The following is a 26,335-nucleotide window of genomic DNA, read 5'->3' on the forward strand; positions in this document are numbered from 1 at the left end:
AGAAGGTGGCAGTTGCAGTGACCCAAGATCGTGCCACTGCACTCCAGCCTGGGTGACAGAGCAAGACCCTGTATCCAAAAAAAAACAACACCTAATCTTTATGAAAAAGTAATCCTAAATATAGATTTAAGTGGTAAGAGGGGAGAAAACCAGGATTGTATCAGTAATGTTTACCTTCCTACCCCTCACCCAGTTAAGAAAGCAATGAACCAGCCCCTTTTATCCAGTGGAACAGCTACAGAGCTGTTTTGAATAACTGTACAGAAGTTAAGAAAATATTCAAGCCAAAACTAGCCTACTCAATGGACATAGATACAGCCCCAAAAAACAGTGGTTAGAGATGCAATTTGCATAATTTTAGAAATACCACATTAGTCACTGGACTTTTAATTAAGAGGATGTCAAAAATGCAGTGTAGGCTGGGCACGGTGGCTTACGCCTGTAATCCCAACACTTTGGGAGGCCGAGATGGGTGGGTCACGAGGTCAAGAGTTCAAGACCAGCCTGACCAAGATGATGAAATCCCATCTTTACTAAAAATACAAAAAATTAGCTAGGCGTGGTGGCAGGCACCTGTAGTCCCAGCTACTCAGGAGTCTCAGGCAAGAGAATCGCTTGAACCTGGGAGGCAGAGGTTGCAGTGAGCTGAGATCGTGCCACTGCACTCCAGCCTGGGCGACAGAGCAAGACCCCATCTCAAAAGAAAGTGTATCCCTTGTGTAAGGCAAAAGCAGGTCAGTGTCTGAGCAACCAGCTGGGAAACAGCAATAGTCGTCATGCCACTTGTCAAGTAAACACATCAACATGGGGTTGTAATTAAAAAGTAAATGAGGAAATGCATATAAACTTTATAGCACACAGCTTTTTAGCTGGGTTTTCTTCTCAAACTATATTAACATAGTTTAAACCTAAGTTTTGTGCTTGCATCAGTGTTAAACGTCAGTGATGTTTTTAAGCTAAGAATTCTTTTTCACTGTGAAGCAGTACAAATTCATGACCTTGATAACAATTTATGACTGCTGAGCAGTAATACAGCTAACCTTTACTGAGCACATACTATGCATTAAAAGCGTGCTGAGCATTTCACATGTATTGTTTTACCCGAACCTTAGAACAATATTATGAGGTAGGTGCTATATTATTTCTGTCTTACAGATGGCCAAGCTGAGGCCAGGAAGAGTAAGTAATTTAGAGAGATCCGTAGCTGATAGGTGGTTGAGCCAGGATGAATACACATTCCCAAAGCCCATGCATCTAGCAAACTACTTGACTTGGGAAAGGTATTGGTTAAAGTGGAAAGCAAATGGGGTGGGGGAAAGCAGTGTCAGGTCAGATACCTGAGGATAAAGGTGGGGAAAGGGGAACTGGAGGAACAACATTCTTGCCGACAGCTGAATCTCCAGTCCAGAAGCAGTTACCAAGAGCATGGCAGTCAGAGCCACGGGAATCAGTAAATTGGGGAAAGAAAAAGGTTTTCCTCAGGGAAGAAAAGGAACTGACATTTTTTGTGAGATGTGACTGGAGAATTGGAAATGGCAAATCAAGAGTTTTTGAGCATGAAGTGGGAAGATCATGAGAAATAAAATCACCCTGAAAAACTCTTGGTGAAAGAAAACGCAGACCCGTAGTGCGGAGACGGACGTGAAAACTGGCGCGGTTTGGGGTTGCTCCTTTTCTGTGTTCATCGCCCACCTGCCTTCTACATTTCGTCAGACACTCCCTTCCTCTGGAGGCTAGCGTCTGTTTTGCTTTTTTGTTTTGTTGTTAAGTAGGACTGAGCATTCAACTCTTAGGCACTTGATTATATATGCTACTTAGGATTATTGAAAAGAAGGCCAGGTGTGGTGGCTCACACCTGTAATCTCAGCACTTCAACTGGCAGATCACCTGAGCTCAGGAGTTCAAGACCGGACTAGCCAACATGGTAAGACCCTGTCTCTACTAAAAATACAAATATTAGCAAGGCATGGTGGCGTGCACCTGTAATCCCAGCTACTTGAGAGGCGGAGGCACGAGAATCGCTTGAACCCGGAAGGTGGATGTTGCAGTGAGCCGAGATCACATTGCTGTACTCCACCCTGGGTGACAGAGCAAGACTCCATCTCAAAAAAAAAAAAAAAGCATTTTATTTGTATATAGGAATTGTCTAACCCTGAAAAATAGTCTTTTCATGAATCATCTTCTTCCACAGGTGAGTGCTTAATAACTATTTGTAAATGTAGACACCATACCATGATCTACCTCAGAGATACAGCATGCATTATTAATACTCTCACGTGACCATCTGAGCTCATACTTTACAGGTGTATGTGTTTATACTTGTGGTAAATTTGACCAAGAGTATTTTATACAATACTTTCATGAGAAGCATTACATTTTCCATATTGTCACAAGTTCATTTCCTTCAACCTGAAAGCTTCAATCCTTGAAGCAGTTAAGGCTTGTACAGAACTCAATAGAGATGTGTATAATCCTCAGCCTGATAAGAGTTACATTGTTTTAGGTATTCAGTATCTCTTTTGTGCCTATGACTGTATTTCATTATCTTGTCTGATGATCTTGCTTTATGTGAAATCTGTGCAAATACTTAACAGTTTGTGAAAAAACATCAAAAGATTTTTAAAATTTGTTTTGTTTTGATTGTAAATATTAATGATCTGCTTTACAGATCATAAGGATCAAAACTATAAACAAAAGGACTAGAATCAATTATTATGAAAATCTAGACTATGTAGGACTTCAGAATGCTGGTTACCAAAATTTTGGCTAATTTTGTAAGGTTTTTTTGTTTTTGAGACAGTCTCACTCTATTGCCAGGCTGGAGTGCAGTGGCTCGATCTCAACTCACTGCAGCCTCTGCCTCCTGGGTTCAAGTGATTCTCCTGCCTCAGCCTCCCGAGTAGCTCAGACTACAGGCACATGTCACCACACCTAGCTAATTTTTGTATGTTTAGCAGAGATGGGGTTTCACCATGTTGCCCAGGATGATCTCAATTTCTTGACCTCGTGATCCGCCCACCTCAGCCTCCCAAAAGTTCTGGGATTACAGGTGTGAGCCACCATACCCCGCCTGTAAGGACTTTTAAAAGTCCGGCTCATTGCAACCTCAACCTCCCAGGACCAAATGATCTTCACCTTAGCCTCCCAAGTAGCCAGGACTACAGGCACACGCCATTATGCAGGCTAATTTTTGTATTTTCTTTTTTGGTAAAGATGGGGCCTCAACACATTGCCCAGTCTGGTCTCAAACCCCTGGGCTCAAGCAATCCTCCAACTTCAGCCTACCAAAGTGCTGGGGTTACAGGCATGAGCTACTCTGCCCAGCCAAACATTATATTTTCCAAAAACACTTGTAAGATTAGGTTAGGAAAGTGCAACATTAATTTTTTTTTTTTCCTGAGGAGTCTATATTTTGTCATTGAAAGGAAAAACAGTATTTTAAAAGTGGGCCTCCATAAGAGGGCTGAGTGTAGAGCTTTATTAAAGAGCATTGTGCTGTTTGCTATTTATGCTTTGCTCATTCTCTGATGGAAAAAAATTGTTTAGGTACCCTTTATATGCCCAGGAGATGCCTTCAGCCTCTCACCGTTTGAATCTGGTTTGGGATTTGTATACTATATGAAACAGTGTTTGAAATAAAGCTTGCTAATGGCCAGACATGGTGGCTCGTGCCTATAATCCCAGCATCTTGAGAGGCCAAGGCAGGCAGATCACCTGAGGTCAGGAGTTCCAGACCAGCCTGACTAACATGGTGAAAGTCATCTCTACTAAAAATACAAAATTAGCCGGGTGTGGTGGCACATGCCTGTATTCCCAGCTACTTGGAAGGCTGAGACAGGAGAATTGCTTGAACACAGGAGGTGGAGGTTACAGTGAACCAAGATCATGCCATTGCACTCTAGCCTTGGCAACAGAGCAAAACTCTGTTTCCAAAAAAAGAAAGGTTCCTAACGAACATTTTCCTGCCTGGGATGCCAATTAACTGCTTGCTTTTCATTGATAATTGGGCATTAACTCTTCAGTAATGCCATCGTCATAAACCACAGTGCAGACCCTGTTGTCCACCATTGAGAAATTGGACAATTATGCAATATTTGAACATGTCTAATCTAGGAGAGAGTACCCAAGGCTGGGCATGGTGGCTCATGCCTATAATTCTAGCACTTTGGGAGGCTAAGGTGGGAGAATTGTTTGAGCCCAGGAGTTCAAGACCAACCTGGGCAACATAGCAAGAACCCCGTCTCTACAGAAAAGTTTTTAAAAATTAGCTGGGCATGGTGACATATGCCTGTAGTCCTAGCTACTCGAGAGCCAGAGGTAGGAGAATCACTTGAACCTGGGAGATCGAGGCTACTGTGATCATGGCACTGTGCTCCAGCCTGAGTGAGAGAGGGAGACCCTGTCTCAAATAAAAACATAGCACCCTTATATACCTTAATGGAAAGAATGACCAGATCTTTGGCAAAGTGTGACTGCTAAAAGAACATAATAACCCACTCAGCTTACATTCCATGTGTTTCCAACAGAGAGATACACACTTGGTAGAAACAGAAAATTATAATAGAATAGAATTCTGTTGGCAGAGCATATATATTTATACATTCTTCTGTGTTTAGCTCAGTGGTTAGAGAACACTTCCTGGAAAGACTGCCATACACAAATGTTTTCAATTTGAGCTTGTACATTTCATCTAATTGGTCCCTGAGACAAGGTTCACTGCCCTGGCGGTGACTTGACTCAGTCTTTAAAACACACACTAATGAATTTCAGGTTTGGGATAGAAGAAGGGCTGCTCTCTATTGGACAATCATGTGAACTTGTTTCCCCTGAATGTAATGTCACTCTGGATAGAGGGCTCTTCTATTGTCTCCAGACACAGAACACTGATTGTCCTTGCTCTGAGCACTCCATGCTTGCCTGTGTTTAAAACCTAGGTTTGGCAGGTTCCTTCATTTTTGTGAAAATAGGGCAAAGATCTTCTGAGTGCAATTGGATATATTGAAGGGCACTTAAGAATAACCTTTAAATAGCCTGTAAAGAGGGGTTTGAGCTAAGTCTGTTTTGTTTTTCCTTTCAGCTGTTTGAAGTAAGAGAAAATTCAAAGGAAAATTCATCTTTTATACCTTTTTATGCTGATAGATCTAGTAATACTTTAGGAATTTTATCTCATCTGCTCCAGCTAGCACCCCACCAGAAAAATCATGGAAGTTGAGTAGCTGAATATGGAAACTTGTTTTATATAGACAGGAAAGAAGTAAGCTAAAGAACTCACAGACACCGCTTATCAGGACTACAAAGCCTGAGCTATCTGTTACCCCCACCCCACCCCGCGTACCTTTGGCAGTGCATACAAAGACTGATCCTGACTAGCTCAGAAGACAGATGCAGTTACTCAGCTTTGCACATGTCTCGCCTATATGCTCAGAGTGGGTCACAATTTGTGTTGGGCCAGCAGGGAGGAAAATTGATTTCATGAATTCCTGCATCAGTGGAAGGTCAGCCATGGACTGTAATTTTGTTATGGAGTGGGAGAATTTCCATTGCTGTGTGATGCTGCATTTGTCCCAGTTATGCCATTTAGCATCTGCAAGGCTGTGCACAGCCTGTGCAAGCCTCCTGTCTGGACCTCGATTCTTCCTTCCTAATTTAAGCAGGGTGGGCCAGATGATCTCCAAAGGCCCTTTCTGCCTTTCACAGTCTGAAGTTCAGCTTCTTCTGCAAATATGAGGTTGGGGCATCAATTGCAGTGGTCAACTAGAGACTATTGCATTATCCAGCTGATAAACTCTTCCCGCAGACAAATGTAAATAGACAACAACACTCAAGTCCTGCAGAAAGTTTGTCTTGGGTTTGCTGAAATGATCAGCAGAAATCTTGGGTGGTGAATTGCTCCTAAGTATTAGGCAGGAGTTTTCAGGTGACAATGCCCTGCCAATGCTGGATGCTTACTAGGGATGGGGTCCTGTTTGAGATCTTGAGTTAGCAGCAGGAGATGGTCCAGCATGCAGTCAGGCATCAGAACGTCTTGGTTCCTCCAGGCTCCTGACCGTCCCATCAACCCAGATGTCCTAGCCTCATAGGCTTTGGCGAGTTACCTTGCAGTTCTAAAGCTTCTGGTGGTCATTTTTTAATGATAGTAGTAACTGCTTTACAGGGTGAGAAGCTTAAAGTATGTGAAAGTATCTAGCAAATAGGTGGTGCTTTATAAGTAGGTGACTAAAAACAGCAATTTGTAAAAACCCCAAATAAGATAACCTTATGTGAAAGTGGGGTTCAAAAAACATTTGTGTGTGAATAACACTGCATAGGACACACTGTCCTTTAATCCTTAACAACCTCATTTTACAGATGAGAGACACCAGGAAGTTCCCAGGGTCACAACTCCCTGGAAACAATGGAGTTGAGATTCATGTCTTCTGATTCCAAACTTGTGTTCCTTTTCACAATATACTACCCATACACTAATACAGCTAGTATATTTTATAGTTAAAGTTAAATTTCTGCTGATTCTGGAAAGGAAATAAATGATCGAAATGGTAATAGTGCCTATTTTCCTAAATCCTAGAGGGGTTTTCCTTGTGCCCTTTTTTATATGACTATGGCTAAACTGCCATTTAACACAAGCCCAGGAACTAGCCAGTCACTCCTCACGTTGTGGGATCTTAACTCTGAAACAGCTCCTGGGGATAGCTGGAAGATTTGAATATCTCTGGGATGTCACTGTCCAGTTTCGAAATAATTTTATAAATGGGTTTCTTCCAGGAAGGATCTGAATCTCTCCCTGCGGAGACAGCCCTGAAGAACTCCTGTAATGTCAAGCTGGCGATTTCCAAGAAGCAATCTGGAACCTGCATTTCCAAAGAGACCCACAAGAAAGAAAAGACATGAGGTTGGGAAGCACTGGTGCCACAGACCTCACTAGTGGATGCTGCCTGTTTCTTGGGTAGTGGGCTAGGAGCATCCCTGCTCTACTGGCCCCTGATTCTGCAACCGTAGAAATCCTCTGCTTTCTCATCAAACACAAACCTTGATATGACAACTCCAATGAGACAGCCCCAAGAGAAGGTGAATTAAGGACACTCCCTTTATAGAAGGAGCTGATCCCGCTAATGGGTGACTTTTTACTAAGTAGGTCAGAAAATCTTACTGAAAGTAAATCTGTGGCTCAAAGAGACTTTGGCATTCGTTTCCTTAGTACTAACTGTGGAAAGGAGTGCCCCCAAGCTTCTGACTCTTATACCTCATTCCACTGCCTTTTAGGGCTGGGTTTGAAGGGCTTACACTCCTGCTTTCAGAGCCAGTTGACGGGGGGGGCGCTGTTCTAGAACCCTAACCCAGACTGGCACCATGAATGATGGGGTGCCCCACTGCCAAGTTCCAGACCCAGCTTGACTTGGGGCTTACCACCACTCCAGGCCAAATGACCACCCTATGTGGAAAGATATGGCAGTGCTGCCTGTCCCATACTGGCCCTGACCCCTTGAGCCTCAGAAAGGGAGGCATGGTCCATTTTCCCCACAGGTAGTCTTAACTTTCCAAACACATTCTGACTGGCCAGTCAACCAGTCAGACTACATTTCTTATATTTCTTGGAGGTATCAATAAACACTTTGTGATCACAGTCAAGGGAGAAAGCAAGAAGAAGGAAGTGTAATCTGTGACCAGATGTACCTGGCACCTGCAGAATCAGATGCCAGCCTAACAGAGCTGTCAGCTGTGCATGAGGCAACACATGTCTCTTGATTAGGAATGTGCACCAGTGACACCTAGGCTCACCCTTCACTGACACTTTACCTCTGAGGTGCCACCAGTGTGCCTTTGTAGGGATACCCAAGGGACTGAGAAGGTTGAATGTTGTTTATTATTTCCAGAGAAGATTCGAGGTGACTTGCTATGGAAGGCCCACAGATACATTTTCAAGGGAAAATACAGGTAAGAACCAAATCATGAAAAGCATAGAAATTGTTGAGAAAACCTAGGCCAAGACTAGGTGCTACAGCTGTGCTCAGCATCCAGTCCTGAGCCTCCTGGCACTAAGGCAAAAAGGTCAGTAAGTTATGTAACTGGATAATTACAGGGTATTCAGTCTAAGATGGTGAACACTGGGAGACCTTTGCCTAAACTTCAGAATGAAGACTAGCTGGAGACTCAGTTTGCTGCTTTCTACCTTGTTGCCTAAGAGACTGTAGTCTTTGTGGATGATACAGAGATTGGCCCCAGGCTTCCCTGGCTCTCAATAACTTAAGGACACACACAGAATGGGGATCTTTCCTAAAACTCGAATCACATAGAGAAGATGCTCATCAGACCTCATGGGACCCCAGTACGTGGTCTTACCTCAAAGTCATTTCCCTTATTATAGTGCATATTGAGAGCTCGAAACAGTTCTGAATTGCGGAGAACCACCAGCATTTTGGGATTGGTGACACCATCTGAAATTGCTTGCCGGGCAAATTTTTCCATTTGGATGTAATAAAACTCACGAAAGTTGCTGAACCACTTGATCATCTGGGAGGTAATGCAGCGGTTGAACTGAACAAACAAGAGACCCACCAAGTCAGACATTTGCATGAGGTGCTCAGAATTAGAACTGTCTGCTTCCAGCTCAACATAGGGGTTCATAGAAATGGCTTTCACCAGCATTAACAGGGGCTTCCTTTAAAAAAAGAAGCCACATCTATTTTCCAAGCTTATTCAGTTATACTCAGAAAAATCTAAATTAGCTACAGTGCCCAACAGAAAATAGATTTTTTTATGTGCTAGATTTATGAGGGTTGTTTGACCCGTGAAAATCTTTTTGTGGTGTTTGGGACTTAGGGAGAGTCCGGGGTCAAGACCAGTGTGGTGACAGATTTTGCTGCACCCAGGTGGATTGCCTGGCAGCCCTCAGGACTTCCGCCTGGATAAAGGGCCAAGGGAAGGCAAAGTGTAGGTCAGAGAGTAGTTTATTAGCAGCTTGGAATTGTACAATGAATTGAAATCAAAATCAGGTTGCTGCAGCTATCAACCAAGCAACTGGATATGAGGGAAAGAAAAGCTTGAATGATATAGACCAAAAGTATTACCAGCCACTAACCCAAAACCCAGGGTAAAGGAGGCCCTCAGAAACCTTTCATGGGAACAGAGGAGGTCTGGTCCCAACAATTAGTTTGATTTTCCTTATTGTCACACTTGATCTATATGTACTTTCACTCAGTTTTGAAATATAGCAATTCGAATGTAAATTTGATAGTGTCTGACTCTATGTTTTTTTTTCTGTTCTTTCTTTTTTTTAAGACTGGGTCTTGCTCTGTCACCCAGGCTGGAGTGCAGTGGCATGATCTCTACTCACTGCAACCTCCACTTCCCAGGTTGAAGTGATTCTCCTCCCTAAGCCTCCCAAGTAGCTGGGATTACAGGTGCCCCCAACCATACCTGGCCAATTTTTGCATTTTAATAGAAATGGGATTTCACTATGTTGATCAGGCTGGTCTCAAACTCCCGACCTCAGGTGATCTGCCCACCTCGGCTTCCCAAAGTGCTGGGATTACAGGAGTGAGCCACTGCACCCAGCCTATTTTTTCTTTTTCATGGTGTCCCCAGGCAAGGCAGAAAACTAGGCCAAAAAGTCCACTAACTAGTGTTTCTTTTTCCGTCTACTTTTCCTGCCTGTGTGTTTCAGCTTTTGGGGATTATCTACAGCTCGGTAGCTTAAAAATTTAGACACCCAACCTTTCTAGCCTAAATTTAGTCATGGTTTTTGGGGCAGAGTCTCAGCCCAGAACTGGACATTGCACCAATTCTATCAGCAACTCTGAGGGGAGCTTGAAGTGCACCTATGATAACCTAGGACTTGCCTCACGCCAAGCGAAACACACTGCCACTTGGGAGTTCTGCAGAAGCTGCCATACAGTTGAGTGACTTTACCTGAACATCAGGAAAATAAGCCTTCAGGAGATTGGAGCTGGGATATCTCGTGAAGAAAAACATTAGTTTGGCCTTCTTCAAGTGACCAGGGTTTAGGCCCTCCTGAATTTATCTCAGTGTCAAGGAAAATTAACACTTTAAAATGCCAGTTTATCAATTAAATAGTAAATTCCTTGTTCCTGTGGTTTCTATTTTATTTCATTTTGTTTCTGATAGGAATTGTGTATTTGCTTCATTTTTCTGTCTCTGGAAACTCTGGTCAAATAAGTTGGATGCCATACATTAAGTCACAGAATGTAAAAAACATCTTGATGTGTAAAAGTTATGTAGCATATATGATACCAAATAGTTCGTTGTAGTGTGTGTGTGTTGTCCGAAAGGGATGGGAAGAGATGGCAGTTCTACCCCAGATAAACGGTTTCAAAGCCCCAAGCAGAGATTTACTTCTGCTGTCTGCCTCAATTTCCTTAGCTGTAAAATGAGAGGAGTAAACTAGGTGGTCCCCATTCTGGCTGTCACTGTTATCATTGGCTTTGCAGTGTTGCCTTTCTAACCGGCAAACACCTAAGCAGGCTGAGTACCGACCTCACATTTTGCTTTTGCTCAAGAAGTTTGAACAGTTGGGCGGCACCCGCTCACCATTGGCCTGGCAGAGCTGTCCCTCATCCTTCAGGTCTCAGCTCAGAAGCTCCCGCCACCTCTGTTAAAGCCTTCCTTGCCAAATTAGGCCTTCCTTATCCTGGGCTATGAAGACCCTTGGTACAAACTGCCTCAACGATAACCTTGTTGAAATTTCTACTGCATTTGTCTCCTCATTTAGACTGTGAGCTCTTTGAGGGTGAGGTCCTTATCTTTTCATCTTTGTGCCTAGCCTGCTGCTAGGAACATAGTAGGTACTCAATAAATATTTGTTGTGTGAAGGAGTGAGTGAGTGCATGGTCAACCTTAATCCATACACATACATGGAAATTATATTCCAAACCATACCTCACTCTGGGAACAGACAGATTCCTTCCTCTTTAACAAGAGTTGGGGAGTTGTGATGTGACTGCCTAACACTGGGGTGGGAGGGAAAGGAAATAAAGCTTTTTACACAAATATGCTTAGCATTTTCAGGGACAGTCCTTAGGCTGAGTCAGAAGCATTACACAGAGTAACCTGGGGTCTCAGATCTGAGAGCTGTAGCTTAAGACAATTATTAAGACTTCCACATAGGGTGAATCTGTTTAACTGAAATAAACCAAAGCAACTGAGTATGGTTATAGCTGGCCCAGGCACCTGGTTGCTGCACAGAAGACCCCTCCCTGCTGTCCCATCAGCACTACTTATCCTTCCTACAGATCCACAAATGCTCCGGAAAGAATCCTGGATTGGGGATTCCAAAGACCCAGTTTCAGACACTGATTTTGCCACCTATTAGCTGTGTGACCTTCGGCAAGCCACTTCACTGCTCTGGTCCTCATTGCTAAGATGTGGAGTACGGCAGTTAAAGCTTATAGTTGGCCATCAGATCCCGGGTTGAATCCTGGCTGCTCATTAGTGCTTTGGGGCAGTAAGTTCCCTTTTATGTCTCTGCTTCTCGGATACCTGATCTTAGAGTGGATGCTTGAGGATGGTGAGATAATACAGATCTAAATCCCTTATCTGAAATGTTGGGCCAAATGGAGTTCGGATTTCAGAATTTGTTAGCTTGTAAAGGTAATATGATGTGTGTACCACACATTAATTAGCATCCACAGCAGAGACAGTCTATAATCCAATACATTAACATTTCTGCAGCAAAATGTATGACTATACTAAGTGGGATAAAATCTATAAGAAGCCTCCAATCAGTGCAGGCCAGGTTTTGCTACCGAAAAAAGATTGCATCAGTCCTAGGGGGAAAACGATCATAGGACTTTTCAAAGCTTTGTGGGTTTCAGAATTGTAGCTAACTGGTAGTGGATGCATACATGTGCAGTGCTGGTAGCAGCGCCTGCCACAGAGAAAGTGCTCTGTCAGTGCTCCCCTCATGATCTTCACATCTGCCCTACCCATGTCACAGGATGGCATGTGAACAGGAACGTTCTTTTTGTGCTGTAAAGCAGCTTGCTCTCAGGTGGCTTTCATGGCCCACAGGAATAAATCTCTGGTCTTGTATTGTAGGCATCAGGAATGAGGGAAGCGTTGAGGGGCCAGGATGCTGCCAGGGGGCCCCAAGTCATTCCAAAGATAGTCAGGTGCTTCACCCACGCAGCCAGCCCTGGCTTAGGTATTTCTTAGGATAGGCCCCAAGTCTCCAGAAGCTATCTGAGCCCAATCCCCAATTTGGGGGGCAGGAACAGGCACAAGGAGGTGCTCAACAAATAGCAAATTCTGGGGGACCGTCTGCTTGAGGTGGTTTTGCAACTGTCTGAATTTAATGGAGAGTCAACCAGTGGTTATCAAAGGCCCAGACAATCAAAAGCCTTCTAAAGAAAATCTGTCTATGGTGGTATCCCTGTGCCTCCAAGAATGGTGGCAAGTGAAGTGTTCTGAGCATTACTTTTAGTTGCTCGCTGACTTCCAGGAAAGCTTTGGGGAGTTTCCAGCGGCAGGGGGCGCTCATGGCATTTAGGACGCAAAGGCAGTCTCGCACGGTGTCCTAAATGCCAGTGTCTCCCTCTGTTGTCCCACCCCATCCTGCTGCCCTCACAGTGGTTGCCAGGCAGCGGACACCACTCTTCCCACCTGGATGTGCAACTCCATGGACTCATCAGCCTCTGGAGATTGGCCTCAAAGCTGCCCACAAGAAGCAGCAGCGTGAGCACAACTCGCTTAAAAAGCAGCTTCCAAAATATATTCTCAGGAACTTAAGTTCTGCAAGATGCTTGTTAGAAGTGGATTCTTCAGTCATATGGGTTTGGGGCTGTATACATTCTCCTCCTAGAGCTTCCATTTACTCATGTTAAAGGCTCTGAGAATTCTCACAGAAAAGAAACTATCTCAGTATTTCCCCAAGGTACTTTTTCTGTTAACAATTATTATATTATTATTATTATTATTATTTTAGAAAGAGTTTCACTCTTGTTACCCGGCTGGAGTGCAATGGCGCAATCCGGGCTCACCACAACCTCCACCTGCTGGGTTCACTGCCTCAGCCTCCTGAGTAGCTGGGACTACAGGCGTGTGCCACCATGCCCAGCTGATTTTTGTATTTTTTAGCAGAGACGGGGTTTCACCATGTTGACCAAGATGGTCTCAATCTCTTGACCTCGTGATCCACCCGCCTCGGCCTCCCAAAGTGCTGGGATTACAGGCGTGAGCCACCGCACCCGGCCAACTTGACAATTATTAATTCTGAGGGTTACTCTGGAAAATACATTAAGAGAGTAGCATCTGCTTAAGGGTTGCAAAAATGATGCAGTAAGATCCAGAGCCCTGCAGACCAGCCTGGGCCTCTCAGGCCTCCTCATGCGGAGCCTTCTCTCCTTGCATATGCCCAGCCCCCAGTCTCCAGGCACTCCGTTGCACCTTGGAAGTTGGTCCTTAAACTGAAGACTTCTGGCCATTTCCAGCTGCCTCTCTGGGTTTAATGCCTGAGGAAAACTTTTCCATCTAGCCCAGAAGCTTCTGGTCCCTCATATGCTCCCCAGGAATTATCTACTCAATATGGGATTTTTGCTTGTGGAGCCATGGGGTGGGGAGGCCACACCTCAGATGAGGGCATTCCTTTGACCCTCTCTGCCTAAGTGTATGTGCAGCTGACAACCGAATTATGGGGTTCTTTCTTCTTTAGGGTATTTACTGTATTCCAAAAGCCTATTTGAGTCTCAAGACAAAACTCTTTTAGACCCAAACAAATAAGTCAAGTGGCGGAAACCGATGGGTCATAGAAGAAGGTAAGTGAACATTCCTAGGTGGTTTTTTTTTTGAGACAGAGTCTTGCTCTGTTGCCAGGTGCCAGGCTGGAGTGCAGTGGCACAATCTCGGCTCACTGCAACCTCCACCTTCTGGGTTCAAGCAATTCTCCTGCCTCAGCCTCCTGAGTAGCTGGGATTACAGGTGCACACCACCATGCCCAGCTAATTTTTGTATTTTTAGTAGAGACAGGGTTTCACCATGTTGACCAGGATGGTCTCGATCTCTTGACCTTGTGATCTACCCGCCTCGGCCTCCCAAAGTGCTGGGATTATAGGTGTGAGCCACCGCGCCCGGCCTAATTTATTTTTTGAGACAGTTGTCTCTGTTGCCCAGCTGGAGTGCAGTGCTGCAATCATAGCTCACCGCAACCTCGAACTCTCAGGCTCAAGCAATCCTCCTGCCTCAGCCTCCTGAGTGACTAGGACTACAGGCACACACCACCATGTTCAGCTAATTTTTTTTTTAGAGGTGGGGTCTAGCTATGTTGTCCAGGCTAGTCTTGAATACCTGGCCTCAAGTAATTCTCCCACCACCTTGGCCTCCCAAAGCGTGGGATTACAAGCATGAGACACTGCACCTGGTCAACATGAGAACTTCAATTGCTATTAAAGGATATGGGGACTGAAGAGAAAGGCAGCGCCTCAGTCACAGCATGCAGACCTCCCTGTTCCATCTTCACTGAGGGAAGAAGGGGCAGACTTTCCAGATGGGCAGAGGCGAAAGGCAGGGGACATTGCTGTTGGCTCAGGACCAGTGGTTGCAGTTTGGTAGTTCTCCAAGGTTGTAGGGCAGGCTCCAAGGAGGGGTGCCTCTGGGAAGATGAGTCCTGGGGACGACTGCTACTCCAATGGCCATTGTTGCATCTATGACCCAGTAGCTGGCTCCAAATCTGATTTTCCTGGTTGTGGGAAGGTGCAGTCAGTGGACAGTTTGCTGGGGGACCCTGACAGGGTTTGGGGATCATTCTTGGAGAGATAGGGTACCCAGGAGAATCTAGAGTCTTGGCCAATGATAAGTTTCCTACTGGGACTCCAGCTTGTAGCTGAACCCTCCTGGGCAAGGCAGCCAAAGCAAGTGGATTTTCACAGGCCTCTGCCATGGGACGTGAGGACTCACTTCTACTCTCTGGCACCCACCCCTGACTACCCAGCTGAGTTAGGCAGCCTGGCGGATCCAGTAGTACCTTTTGTAATACCGAGTCCACAGCCTGGGACACTGCCCTGGTCAGCTCTTTTCTCAGAATCTCCAGTGAAGCTGGTGCTCCAGAAGGAAGGAACCTGGGCTCCTCAGTCTGGTATTTGGCCTCAGACACTCGGTGTTTTTCTGCCCCAGAGATGTCCTTGCTGGAACTCTGCTGGTGGTCACTGTTCGAAGCCCAGGGGCGAGGCCCACAGTCACTTCTCTGCTTTGTGCTCAGAGGGCCTTTTCCCTTGCCACAGCCTCCGAGGCCCTGAGCTGTGTCCCTGGGCTCTGCAGCCTGCAGGATGTGCTCCTGCAGATGTCTTAGCTGTTGCTTCAGCAGGTGAAGTTGTTCTCTCACGCGAGGGCCCCCCTTCCTGTTGCCCTGGTCCCAGGCAGGGGCTGGTATCAGGAGCCCTTGCTGCATGGGAAGGCTCTGCTTCCTATTCCTCTCTCGGGTCATCTCTGGGCAGTGTGGGGTGTCCCCAGCTTGTATACTGCCTGGCACCAGAGGATTCGGGGAGAGGCACATGCCTTGGATGATGGTCTCCACTCTGGCCCTCTTGGCCTGGATGTGTTCATCCCCAAACCAGTTGGGGTCTGCAGGGCTGGAGACCTGGCTCCAGGGAAACTGGGGGTCTCTACCCAGCTCTGGAGGGGATGAGCTTCTCTCACCTTCCATACAGGCTTCTGCCAGGTGGGAGCAGATCTGGCGCTGCGGAGAAAGCAAGATGGAGTTTGGATCCATCCCAAGCACTTGTTCAGAGCTCCATGAAGCAGCCACAAGGCTTCAGAATTCCTCCTCCTATTTCCTTAGTGGGAAGTGCACCCAGAATGAGCGGGGCTTCCTCCTCTGCACTTAGAAGGGTGAAGAGCCACTGTTGCTGAGAAGCAATTCAGATTCTGGGATGCCAGGGCTCACGAACCTCCAGGGCAGACTCCTGAAATTAGAGACTGGAAGAAAACAGTGCATGTGACTTCGAACAGTCCTTTTTAAATTTGAATGTGCAATCATTCAATGAGGTCTTGTTAAAGTGCAGATTTCAGTTCAGTAGATCTGGGGTGGGGCAGAGATTCTAGATTTTAAACCAGCTCCCAGGTAATGCTGATGCTGCTAGTCTCAGAAACCCACTTTGAGGGGATTCCCAGAGTGATCCCACAGGAAGAAAAATCTTCTGCTTGGGCATAAAAATAAAATAGTAATAATATCATAGTGGCTGCTACCTGAGCAACTGGCATTATGCCAAGAACTCTACATCCATTACTTAATTTAATTAATTGTCATAACAGTTCCATGAGAATGTGGTCATGCCTGTTATCTACAAATAAGGAAACAAGATCAGAGAAGAAGTTGCTTCCCCATGGTCATGCAGCTAGGTGACAGGCTGGGGTTAAAGCTTCGTCTGATTCCGAGTGACTTTTCTGGTGACTAAGAGCAACAGAATCACCCAAGGCACTTTTTAGAAATAGCAAATGCAGGCCAGGCACACTGGCTTAATGCCTGTAATCCCAGCACTTTGGGAGGCCGAAGTGAGCAGATCACCTGAGGTCAGGAGATTGAGACCAGCCTGACCAACATGGAGAAACCCTGTTTCTACTAAAAATACAAAATTAGCCAGGTGTGGTGGCACGTGCCTGAAATCCCAGCTACTCAGGAGGCTGGGGCGGGAGAATCGCTTGAACCTGGGATGTTGCAGTGAGCTGAGATCGCACCATTGTACTCCAGCCTGGGCAACAAGAGCAAAACTCTGTCTTAAAAAAAAAGGGGGGAAATAGCAAATTTAGGTCAGGCACAGGTAAATCACCCGAGGTCAGGAGTTTGAGACCAGCCTGGCCAAAATGGTGAAATCCCATCTCTACTAAAAATACAAAAGTGGCATGTGCCTGTAATCCCAGCTACTCAGGAGGTTGAGGCAGGAGAATCACTTGAACCTGGGAGGCGGAGGTTGCAGTGAGCCGAGATTGTGCCAGTACACTCCACCCTGGGCAACGAGTGAAACTCCGTCTTAAGAAAGAAAAAGAAAAGAAAACTATTGCTGTTCTTACTTCTGGAAAAATCAGATTATGCATTCATTGTTCAGTTATTTATTGAGCACCTGCTGTATGTTGGGCCTTCTTCTGGGCACATGGAGTGAGAAAGATCAGCATAGTCTGCCCTCCTGGAACAGGCAGTCTAGTAGGGAAAGCAGAAAATAAACAAACAAATATATTTTCAGGATGTGATACCTGCTGTGAAGAGAAAGCACAATAAAGCATTGGAAACTGGGGAGAGTGGTCTGAGGAGAAGGAGGGAGCTGTTTCAGGAAAGGCTGCCTAAGGCTGTTTTATTCCCACAAAGTATCAAAGTATGCTGTACTCCAACTACATTACTTGCTTTCTAAGTAGTAATAATCATTAAACTGGCAGAATTGATATTTTAACCAAGAGGGACACTACAACGATACCCTTGACATGTTAAATTTGAGATAAGTACTATACAGACCTCTAAATAAAGATGTCAAGGAAGCAATTGGAGGCCGGGTGGGGTGGCTCATACTTGTAATCCCAGCATTTTGGGGGGGGGCTGAGGCAGACGGCTCACAAGGTCAGGAGTTCAAAACCAGCCTGGCCAACATAGTGAAACCCCATCTTTACAAAAAAATACAAAAATTAGCCGGGCATGGTGGTGTGTGCCTGTAGTCCCAGCTACTTGGGAGGCTGAAGCAGTAGAATCGCTTGAACCGAGGAGTCAGAGGTTGCAGTGAGCCAAGATCACACCACCGCACTCCAGCCTGGGCGACACAGTGAGTGGGTGAAGTGAGCCAAGATCACACACACTGCACTCCAGCCTGGGTGACGCAGAGTCTGGGAGGTCTGGGCTAGAATCTCATCCATCTGTGGCTGGATGAAGTCACAAAGGGAGTGAATGTAGACAGAGAAGGGATGAGGGCCAAGGTCCCAGTCCTGGGACATAGGGACATGAAGAGGCTGGGGGCACGGGTGGGAATCGACCAAGGCAACTGAGAAGGAGCAGTCAGAGAGGCAGGGGGAAACCTCAGTGTATGTGAGGACCTGGAAACCAAGCGAGTAAGTGTTTCTAGGAGGAGGGAGGGGTCAAGTCACAAAGAAATTGTAAATTGACCATTTAAATTAGTAATGTGGAGTCACTGGGAATCCTGATCAACAGTTTTGATGGAGTAGAGGGAGAAAAAGCCTGACTGGAGAGGATTTAAGGGAGAGGATAAGAGGAGTAGGTGACATTGAATTTGACAACTTTTTCAAGGAGTTTTGTAAAGAGGTCAGAAATGGAACAATGCGGGAAGAGAAAATGGGGTCAAGAGACAGTTTTTGTTTCTTTGTTTTTTTTTCTTTTGAGATGGAGTCTCACACTGTTGCCAGGGCTAGAGTGCAGTGGCAGGATCTTGGCTCACTACAACCTCTGCTTCCCTGGTTCAAGCGATTCTCCTGCCTCAGCCTCCTGAGCAGCTGGGATTACAGGCGCCTGCCACCAGGTCCGGCTAATTTTTTGTATTCTTAGTAGAGACGGGGTTTCACTATGTTGGCCAGGCTGGTCTCGAATGCCTGACCTCGTGATCCACCCGCCTCGGCCTCCGAAAGTGTTGGGATTACAGGCATGAGCCACCGCATCCTGCCAAGAGAGTTTTTCAAGATAGAATAACAGCATATTTGTAGGCTGAAGACAGTGATGCTGCAGAAAGATAAAATATGTTAATGTAGGCAAGAGGGGGAGAATTTCTGGAGCCATTTGCTTGAGTAGGAAGGAGGGGAAGAGATCTAGCGCGCACAGGGATTGACGTGAGTCGGGAATGCTCAGTTCATCCAAGCAGCGAGAGGAAGAGCAGAGGATGTACACTGGTGCAGGCAGGTGGATACATGCGGTGGGAGTTGGAAGTTTTCTTTTGATTGTTTCAGTTTTCTCAATGACATTGTCACTGGTCTTCATCCTCTAAACTGTAGCTCTGCTTATGCCCCTCTATGGAATCAAAGTCTTTGCTAGCTTCCTGTGGACTAGAAGGTTCAAGTGTCTCAGCTCTTCATAAACATGGTCTTGATCTAAATCTTTCGGAGCCACTCCTCTCAACACTTGCCTGTGTCCAGCTGTCCTGGACTTTGTGTTCACTGAACAGGCCAAACTCCTTCCAGCCTCCGTGTCTTTGCACTTACATTATCTTAGCCAGACCAGCCCTTCTCCCACTTTTCCACTGACAAACTCTTATTCCTCTTTTGAAATCCAACTGAAATGACACTTCCTCTCTGAAGTGATCAGTGCTGACTGTGAGCTCCCTCTTTGTATCCTCAAGTAGTGCCTGATTGTCAGATGTCACCAAACAGATGTTTGCTAACTCCATTGAATAAATTGTCCATAAATACTTCAGTTATACTGATTTTTGTCTCCTTGATAGACAATAATTTATGTCAGATCTCTCCAGCACCTAGCATGGAGGCTTGGTCATGGAACAAAATCAGTGCAGACAGAAAGATGGACAGGTAGATAGAGTCATTGATTAGAAGAGCATAGAACCACCAACCTTGCTGAGTCACCCTTGTGGGTTATTCAAGGTATTGTTTCTGAGGTTTCACGTAGTCGCTAGACTAGAACAGGTATCTCCTTATCTTTATCAGCACTGGGCGTTGTCTTTCCATGTGTGCTCCAGAAGACAGATCTACTAGGGTAACAGATGGGGCCAGTGTGCTTAAGGAAGCAACAATGAACAGATATATCTTGAGGCCAGAAACTGGAAATCTAGCCAGACTCCACTGTGGTTGGGTGCCCAGAGATGTTTACGCCCATGCAATCATGGAAACTCTGCCTCTGGGCTGCTGAGGAACAGGAAACCTCAGTGCTGAGGCCGGTGCGCTGCCCGCAGCCCTTTATCTAGGTAAGTCTGCATGAAGTAGTGATTGGAAATTAGCTGGTAGCGCTCTCATATTCACTGATTCACTGATAGAGGTAGGAACTGTCACACTCCTTTAAAAATAGCTTTATGGCTTCGCTTAGATTATGAAAGTAATGTAGGATCATTTTACTTCCCAAATATAGAAATGTATTAAGAGGAAAAGCAAGACATTATAATGCTGCTCCCAGAGAAAATCAGTTGAGATTTTGGTGTTCATCATTTTTGCCGAACTCTTTTCTCCATGTACAGAGAAATTTATAATTTCTCATAATTATATATATTGAAAAAGAACAAAAACGGTATTATAGATATATAGTTTTATGCCTCCATTATTTTCTTTCATGTAGATGAATATCAGTCTACAGCAACACTGTGAAAGCTGACAATATTCTATTGTATAGATGTACCATAATTTACTTAACAAGTTCCTGCTTGATAGATCCCTTCTCATATTTTCACTATTATAGAAGCATAGACAAGAGAGTATGGAGATGGATAACATAGACCCACAAGTCAGACTGCCTCGACTTGAATCCTTCTGGCCACTTAGCTAGCTTTGTGACCTTCCTGTACCTCAGTTTTCTCATCAGTAAAATGGGCATAATCATAATATCTATGGTTATTGTAGGATCCATGTCCGGATCCAATGACTCAATGAATGTTATATTTTTAGAACAGTTCCTGGCACTTAGTTATTGCTGACAAGTTGTAGCTATTGTTATTATGAATAATATTGGGGTAAACACTCCTACATTTCTAGGAGGACTACATTTCTAGAAGTGAAAATATTGTATCAAAGCCTAAACTGTGAAACTATTCTACTTCTTTTCTAACTGTCCTCCAGAAATGCACCAACTGATTGGAGTTGGAGATGATGGACTTAAGGAGAACCTTCAACTTTTACTCTGTATATTTCTATATTAATTGAATTTTTACAAGAATATATTCATATGATACTTGTATACATATACTTTTAAATGGCCAATTTGTGTTTCTACCAATATATCTGTAAAAGAACACATATCTCCCTATCTTTATCCACACTGGGCATTGTCTTTTAAATATTTGCCATGGCCGGGCACGGTGGCTCACGCCTATAATCCCAGCACTTTGGGAGGCCGAGGCGGGTAGATCACGAGGTCAAGAGATCAAGACCATCCTGGTCAACAAGGTGAAACCCCGTCTCTACTAAAAATACAAAAATTAGCTGGGCGTGGTGGTGTGTGCCTGTAATCCCAGCTACTTAGGAGACTGAGGCAGGAGAATTGCTTGAACCCAGAAGGTGGAGGTTGCAGTGAGCCGAGATCGTGTCATTGCACTCCAGTCTGGGTAACAACAGTGAAAATCCGTCTCAAAAAATAAATAAATAAGCAAATAAATAAATATTTGCCTTTATGATAGGTGACAATGTTACCTCATTATGTGTATTTCTTTGGTTCTCAGTAATCTTGAATAACCTTGCTCAATTTTCATATATATTTTTTGAAATATTAATAGATTATATAAGAAACTTAAAAATATTTATACCATTTGAATCAGTGGTTCTATGTCTATGAAGTTAAGCCAAGAAAATGATGGCTAGACTCATAAATTTGTTTATTTGTTTGTTTGTTTATTTATTTATTTATTTATTTGGGATGGAGTTTCACTGTTGTTACCCAGACTGGAGTGCAATGGCACGATCTCAGCTCACCGCAACCTCTGCCTTCTGGGTTCAAGCAATTCTCCTGCCGCAGCCTCCCAAGTAGCTGGGATTACAGGCGCACACCACCACGCCCAGCTAATTTTTGTATTTTTAGTAGAGACAGGGTTTCACCATGTTGACCAGGATGGTCTTGATCTCTTGACCTCGTGATCCACCCACCTCGGCCTCCCAAAGTGCTGGGATTATAGGCGTGAGCCACCATAGACTCACAAATTTATTTCAAAGATGGTCATCCTAGTATTAATAAGAGTAGAGACTGGTGGCCAGGCAAGGTGGCTCACGCCTGTAAACTCAGCACTTTGGGAGACTGAGGCGAGTGGATCATGAGGTCAGGAGTTCAAGACCTCCTGGCCAAGATGGTGAAACCTCATCTCTACTAAAAATACAAAAAATGATGGTGGGCACCTGTAATCCCAGCTACTCGGGAGGCTGAGGCAGAGAATCGCTTGAACCTGGGAGGTGGAGGTTGCAGTGAGTCGAGATTGTGCCACTGCACTCCATCCTAGGCAAGAGAGTGAGACTCCATCTCAAAAAAAAAAAAAAGAAAAGAGTAGGGACTGGTTAAATAAAGTATGGTATAATCTACATGATGCCATATTATGCAATCATTTTGAAAAACAGTGTTTAAGTAAAGTTTATGTAACATTATTTTATAAAACTGGAGTGGAGGGTAAGAGAAAATTAGATATTAAAAATACAAAGAAAAGTATGAAAGTATGAGGCCAGGTGTGGTGGCTCATGCCTGTAATCCTAGCACTTTGGGAAGCTAAGGTGGGAGGATCGCTTAAGCCCAGGAGTTTGAGACCAGACCAGGCCAAAAAAAAAAAAAGCTGGGCATTGTGGTGGCTTGTACCCGTAGTCTCAGCTACTAAGGAGGCTGAGGCAGGAGGATCACAGGAGCCCAAGAAGTTGAGGCTGCAGTGAGCTCTGATTGCACCACTGCACTCCAGCCTGGGCAACAGAGTGAAAGACTGTCTCAAAAAAACTATATATACACACGCACACACATATATGTATACACACACACACACACATAAATAATAGAGAAAGAATAAATAAATAAATAGAGAAAGAATAACATAAAAACGTTAGCATAGCTGTTTATGGGTGATGGAACCACAAGTAATTTTTTTCTCTATTTTTTCTTTTTATTTTTCTAAATTTTCTATATTTTTAATGGTTATGTTTTCAGTTTTCTAATGAAAAAAAGGCAATCTTGCCTTTGTTAATTAAAAATTTGCATTTATGGAGAAGGATATGCCTGTTGAGGGCACGGGATATAAGGGAAATCTCCGTCTGTATTTTCTATTCAATTTTTCTGTGAACCTAAAACCACTCTAAAAAATAAAGTCTAGGGCAGGCACGGTGGCTGACGCCTGCAATCCCAGCACTTTGGAAGCCCCAGGCAGGTGGATTGCCTGAAGTCAGGAGTTCGAGACCAGTGTGCCAACATGGTGAAACCCGTCTCTACTGAAAATACAAAAAATTTAGCCAGGTGTGATGGCATGTGCTTGTAATCCCAGCTACTTGGGAGGCTGAGGCAGGGGAACTGCTTAAACCAAGGAGGCTGAGGTTGTGGTGAGCTGAGATTGTGCCACTGCACTCCAGCCTGGGCGATAGAGCGAGACTCTGTCTCAATAAATAAATAAAGTACTTGCCTGTAGTCTCAGCTACTCAGGAAGTTGAGGTGGGGGGATTGCTTGAGCCCAGGAGTTTGAAGCTGTAGTGTGCTATGATCATGCCTATGAATGGCCACTGCACTCCAGCCTGGGGAACAAAGTGAGACTGTTTCCAAACACATAAAATAGTGGCCGGGCATGATGGCTCACAAGGTCAGGAGTTTGAGACTAGCCTGAGCAACATGGTGAAACCCCAACTCTACTAAAAAAAAATACAAAAATTATCTGGGCATGGTGGCACATACCTGTAATCCCAACTACTCAGGAGGCTGAGGAAGGAGAATCGCTTGAACCGCAAGGCAGAGATTATGTTGAGCCACAATCATGCCACTGCACTCCAGCCTGAGCAACAGAGCGAGACTGAGTCTCAAAAAAAAAAACCAAACCATAAAATAGATAAAGTCTATTTAAAAAAACTGCACTTTTTCCTCATTTACTCTTTCCCAGATACATATTCCTGGGTACCAGAAATAAAAAACCCCACTGGAGAAGCAAATTTAGCTACAAACACAAGCATAGAACACTCATAAGATAACTGTGAAGATACACAGGATTTTATAGCTGGGAAATGTAAAATGAGGGTGAGTTTGAATTTCAAGTATCTAATGGATGACATAAGGCTGGATGTGGTAGCTCACGCCTGTAATTCCAGTGCTTTGGGAGGCCAAGGCTCAAGGATAGCCTGAGCCTGGGAGTTTGAGACTAGCCTGGGCAGCATATCAGATCCCATGTCTGCAAAAAAATATTTAAAAATAACTAGGTGTGGTGGCACCCATCTGTGGTTCCAGCTACCTGGGAGGCTGAGGTGGGAGGATCTCTTGAGCCCAGGAGGTCCAGGACATAGTGAGCCATGATAGCACCACTGCACTCAGCCTGGGCAACAGAGCAAGACCCTATCTCAAACAAACAAACAAGAACATATGAGAGAAGTCGTGTCTTCTTTCAGCTTTGTGTTAGAGCACCTGGACATGAGCTGAGAAGGAACAGCCAGTGTCTGTGGCATCATTACCTGCACAGATCACCTCCTACATGGCAGCCTTTCTCCCTGTGGGTCTGTGCTTCCAGGAAACATCTCTGGAGAGCTCCTGAAGCTCTGCCCAAGTGGGGCAAAGGGGAAGGGCTGCCTATGGGGCCAGTTGAGGTGAGACTGGCAGCTCACAGGCCATGTCTCCGTTCTATGATGTGTACACATTTAGGGGACAGCAAACACCTTTGATGTGCTTCATCTGGATCATGGGAGAGCCAATCAATAAAGCAAAGTGGGCTGTGGAGAGTCCTCAGGTAAAGCCCAAGAGATGCTAACTTGTTCTCATCACTATCATTGAATCTTAATCCAGAATTTTTTTTCTGAGACGGAGTCTTGCTCTGTCACCTACGCTGGAGTGCAGTGGTGTGATCTTGGCTCACTGCAACCTCCACCTCCCAGGTTCAAGCAATTCTCCTGCCTCATGCAGCCTCCCAAGTAGCTGGAATTACAGGCACCCATCACCATGCCCAGCTAATTTTTGTATCTTAGTAGAGGTGGGGTTTATGTTGGCCAGACAGGTCTCAAACTCCTAACCTCGTGATCTGCCTGCCTTGGCCTCCCAAAGTGCTGGGATTACAGGCCTGAGACACCACGCCTGGACTCAATCCTGATTTATACAGTAAGTTTTATTGTTATTTCCTTGATAAAATTCCTGCCTGGTTTTTGTTAGGAAAACATGTTTTTCTTTGCAGTATTTTGTTCATTCATTTTCTAGATTTAGTCGGATCCCAACTGGACCAGCCTTATGCCTAGCAGACAACTACCCAACATGATTGGAAAGGTACGGAGGAAAATGCCTTATCCTGAAACCCTGCTCCTACCTTCATCAACACTTATCATGGGATCGAAGGGCCCACCACTGGCATTTCGTAACAACGATGACTTAATCACATCTATATGAATACAGTTTTGTTTTACCACGTACTCCTGAACAGCCTCCCATCCAAATACATGCCAGACAGAGCTAACTTTAGCTACTGATGAAGACTTGTTCAGGGTAGCACATCTCAAAGTCACATAGCGTTTTTATGCTTTACAAAGGCATTATCATATACAACCTTCATTTTTATGATTTACAAAGGTATTATCACATACAACCTTATCCTGTTTCATTCTCTATGATGAGAGACCCTCTGCAGTGTCCCCACTCTGCTGCAGGTCGGAGGCCACCCATCCATCTCTGGTCCAGCCCTGAGCAGTTCTCTTCACTGCACTGGCTGATGGCAGAAATGAGGAGAGGGGGTCAGACTGACAGGCCTAGGCTACACAGCCCTGTCTGTTCACAGACACAGACACAATGGAGTCAGAAGCCCTGGTGATCTGCGTTGGTGATCTGCGTCAATGATGGCTGTGAACTATGGAATGACCTAAAGGGTATTAGACCTGGGGGGAATTGTTAGCTCTTATGTGAACTTACAGAATTTAACTTCACCTTTTTCCTTCAGTTTCTCTGGCTGTAAAATGGGGTTCATAACAGCCCATCTCCTAGGATTGTGGTGAGGATCACCATGGGCCCTGCATTCTCTGGTGCTGGAAATAGGCACTCCTTAACTGGTTTCCTTTCCTCCTAGGGTGGGTTTAGGACCCCCCACAGCCATAGAACTCTAGAGCTGGAAAGGGTTTAGGAGCATCTGATACAGTGGCTGGTTTCCAGATTTTTATATTTTTAGATTTCAACAACCATTAGTAAAATAAAAAAGGCTTCTGGCCCCAGCCAAGGTGCCAGTCACCTCCTTAGATCCTGCACCTTCAAACCCTGAGAGTTCATACTTTAAAAAAACCAAATAGGCCGGGCGTGGTGGCTCATGCCTATAATCCCAGCACTTTGGGAGGCCGAGGTGGGTGGATCACAAGGTCAAGAGATCGAGACCATTCTGGTCAACAAGGTGAAACCCCGTCTCTACTAAAAATACAAAAATTAGCTGGGCATGGTGTTGTGCGCCTGTAGTCCCAGCTACTTGGGAGGCTGAGGCAGGAGAATTGCTTGAACCCAGAAGGTGGAGGTTGTGGTGAGCCGAGATCGTGCCATTGCACTCCAGCCTGGGTAACAAGAGCGAAA

The 26,335-nt window shown here is 45.0% G+C and overlaps 1 protein-coding gene and 1 long non-coding RNA gene across 2 annotated transcripts; one reads left to right on the forward strand and one right to left on the reverse strand.

The window, feature by feature from the left end:
• Window positions 1-5,223: 5,223 nt before the first annotated feature.
• Window positions 5,224-17,813, reverse strand: PROX2 (prospero homeobox 2). Its single transcript, XM_054240210.2, has 7 exons — window positions 17,450-17,813; window positions 17,064-17,140; window positions 14,411-15,921; window positions 12,616-12,627; window positions 9,907-10,008; window positions 8,338-8,532; window positions 5,224-6,848 (listed from the first exon to the last, which is right to left on the reverse strand). Exons 3-7 carry the CDS (start codon window positions 15,713-15,715, stop codon window positions 6,663-6,665), a joined length of 1,800 nt encoding a protein of 599 aa, XP_054096185.1. The 5' UTR covers window positions 15,716-15,921; window positions 17,064-17,140; window positions 17,450-17,813; the 3' UTR covers window positions 5,224-6,662.
• LOC118144987 (uncharacterized) lies at window positions 12,755-25,126 on the forward strand. Its single transcript, XR_013521394.1, has 3 exons — window positions 12,755-12,886; window positions 13,664-13,766; window positions 24,992-25,126. It is a non-coding gene; the product is annotated as an uncharacterized LOC118144987 (long non-coding RNA).
• Window positions 25,127-26,335: the final 1,209 nt, after the last annotated feature.

Source organism: Callithrix jacchus, chromosome 8 (genome assembly GCF_049354715.1).
Source record: "Callithrix jacchus isolate 240 chromosome 8, calJac240_pri, whole genome shotgun sequence".
NCBI lineage: Eukaryota > Metazoa > Chordata > Mammalia > Primates > Cebidae > Callithrix > Callithrix jacchus.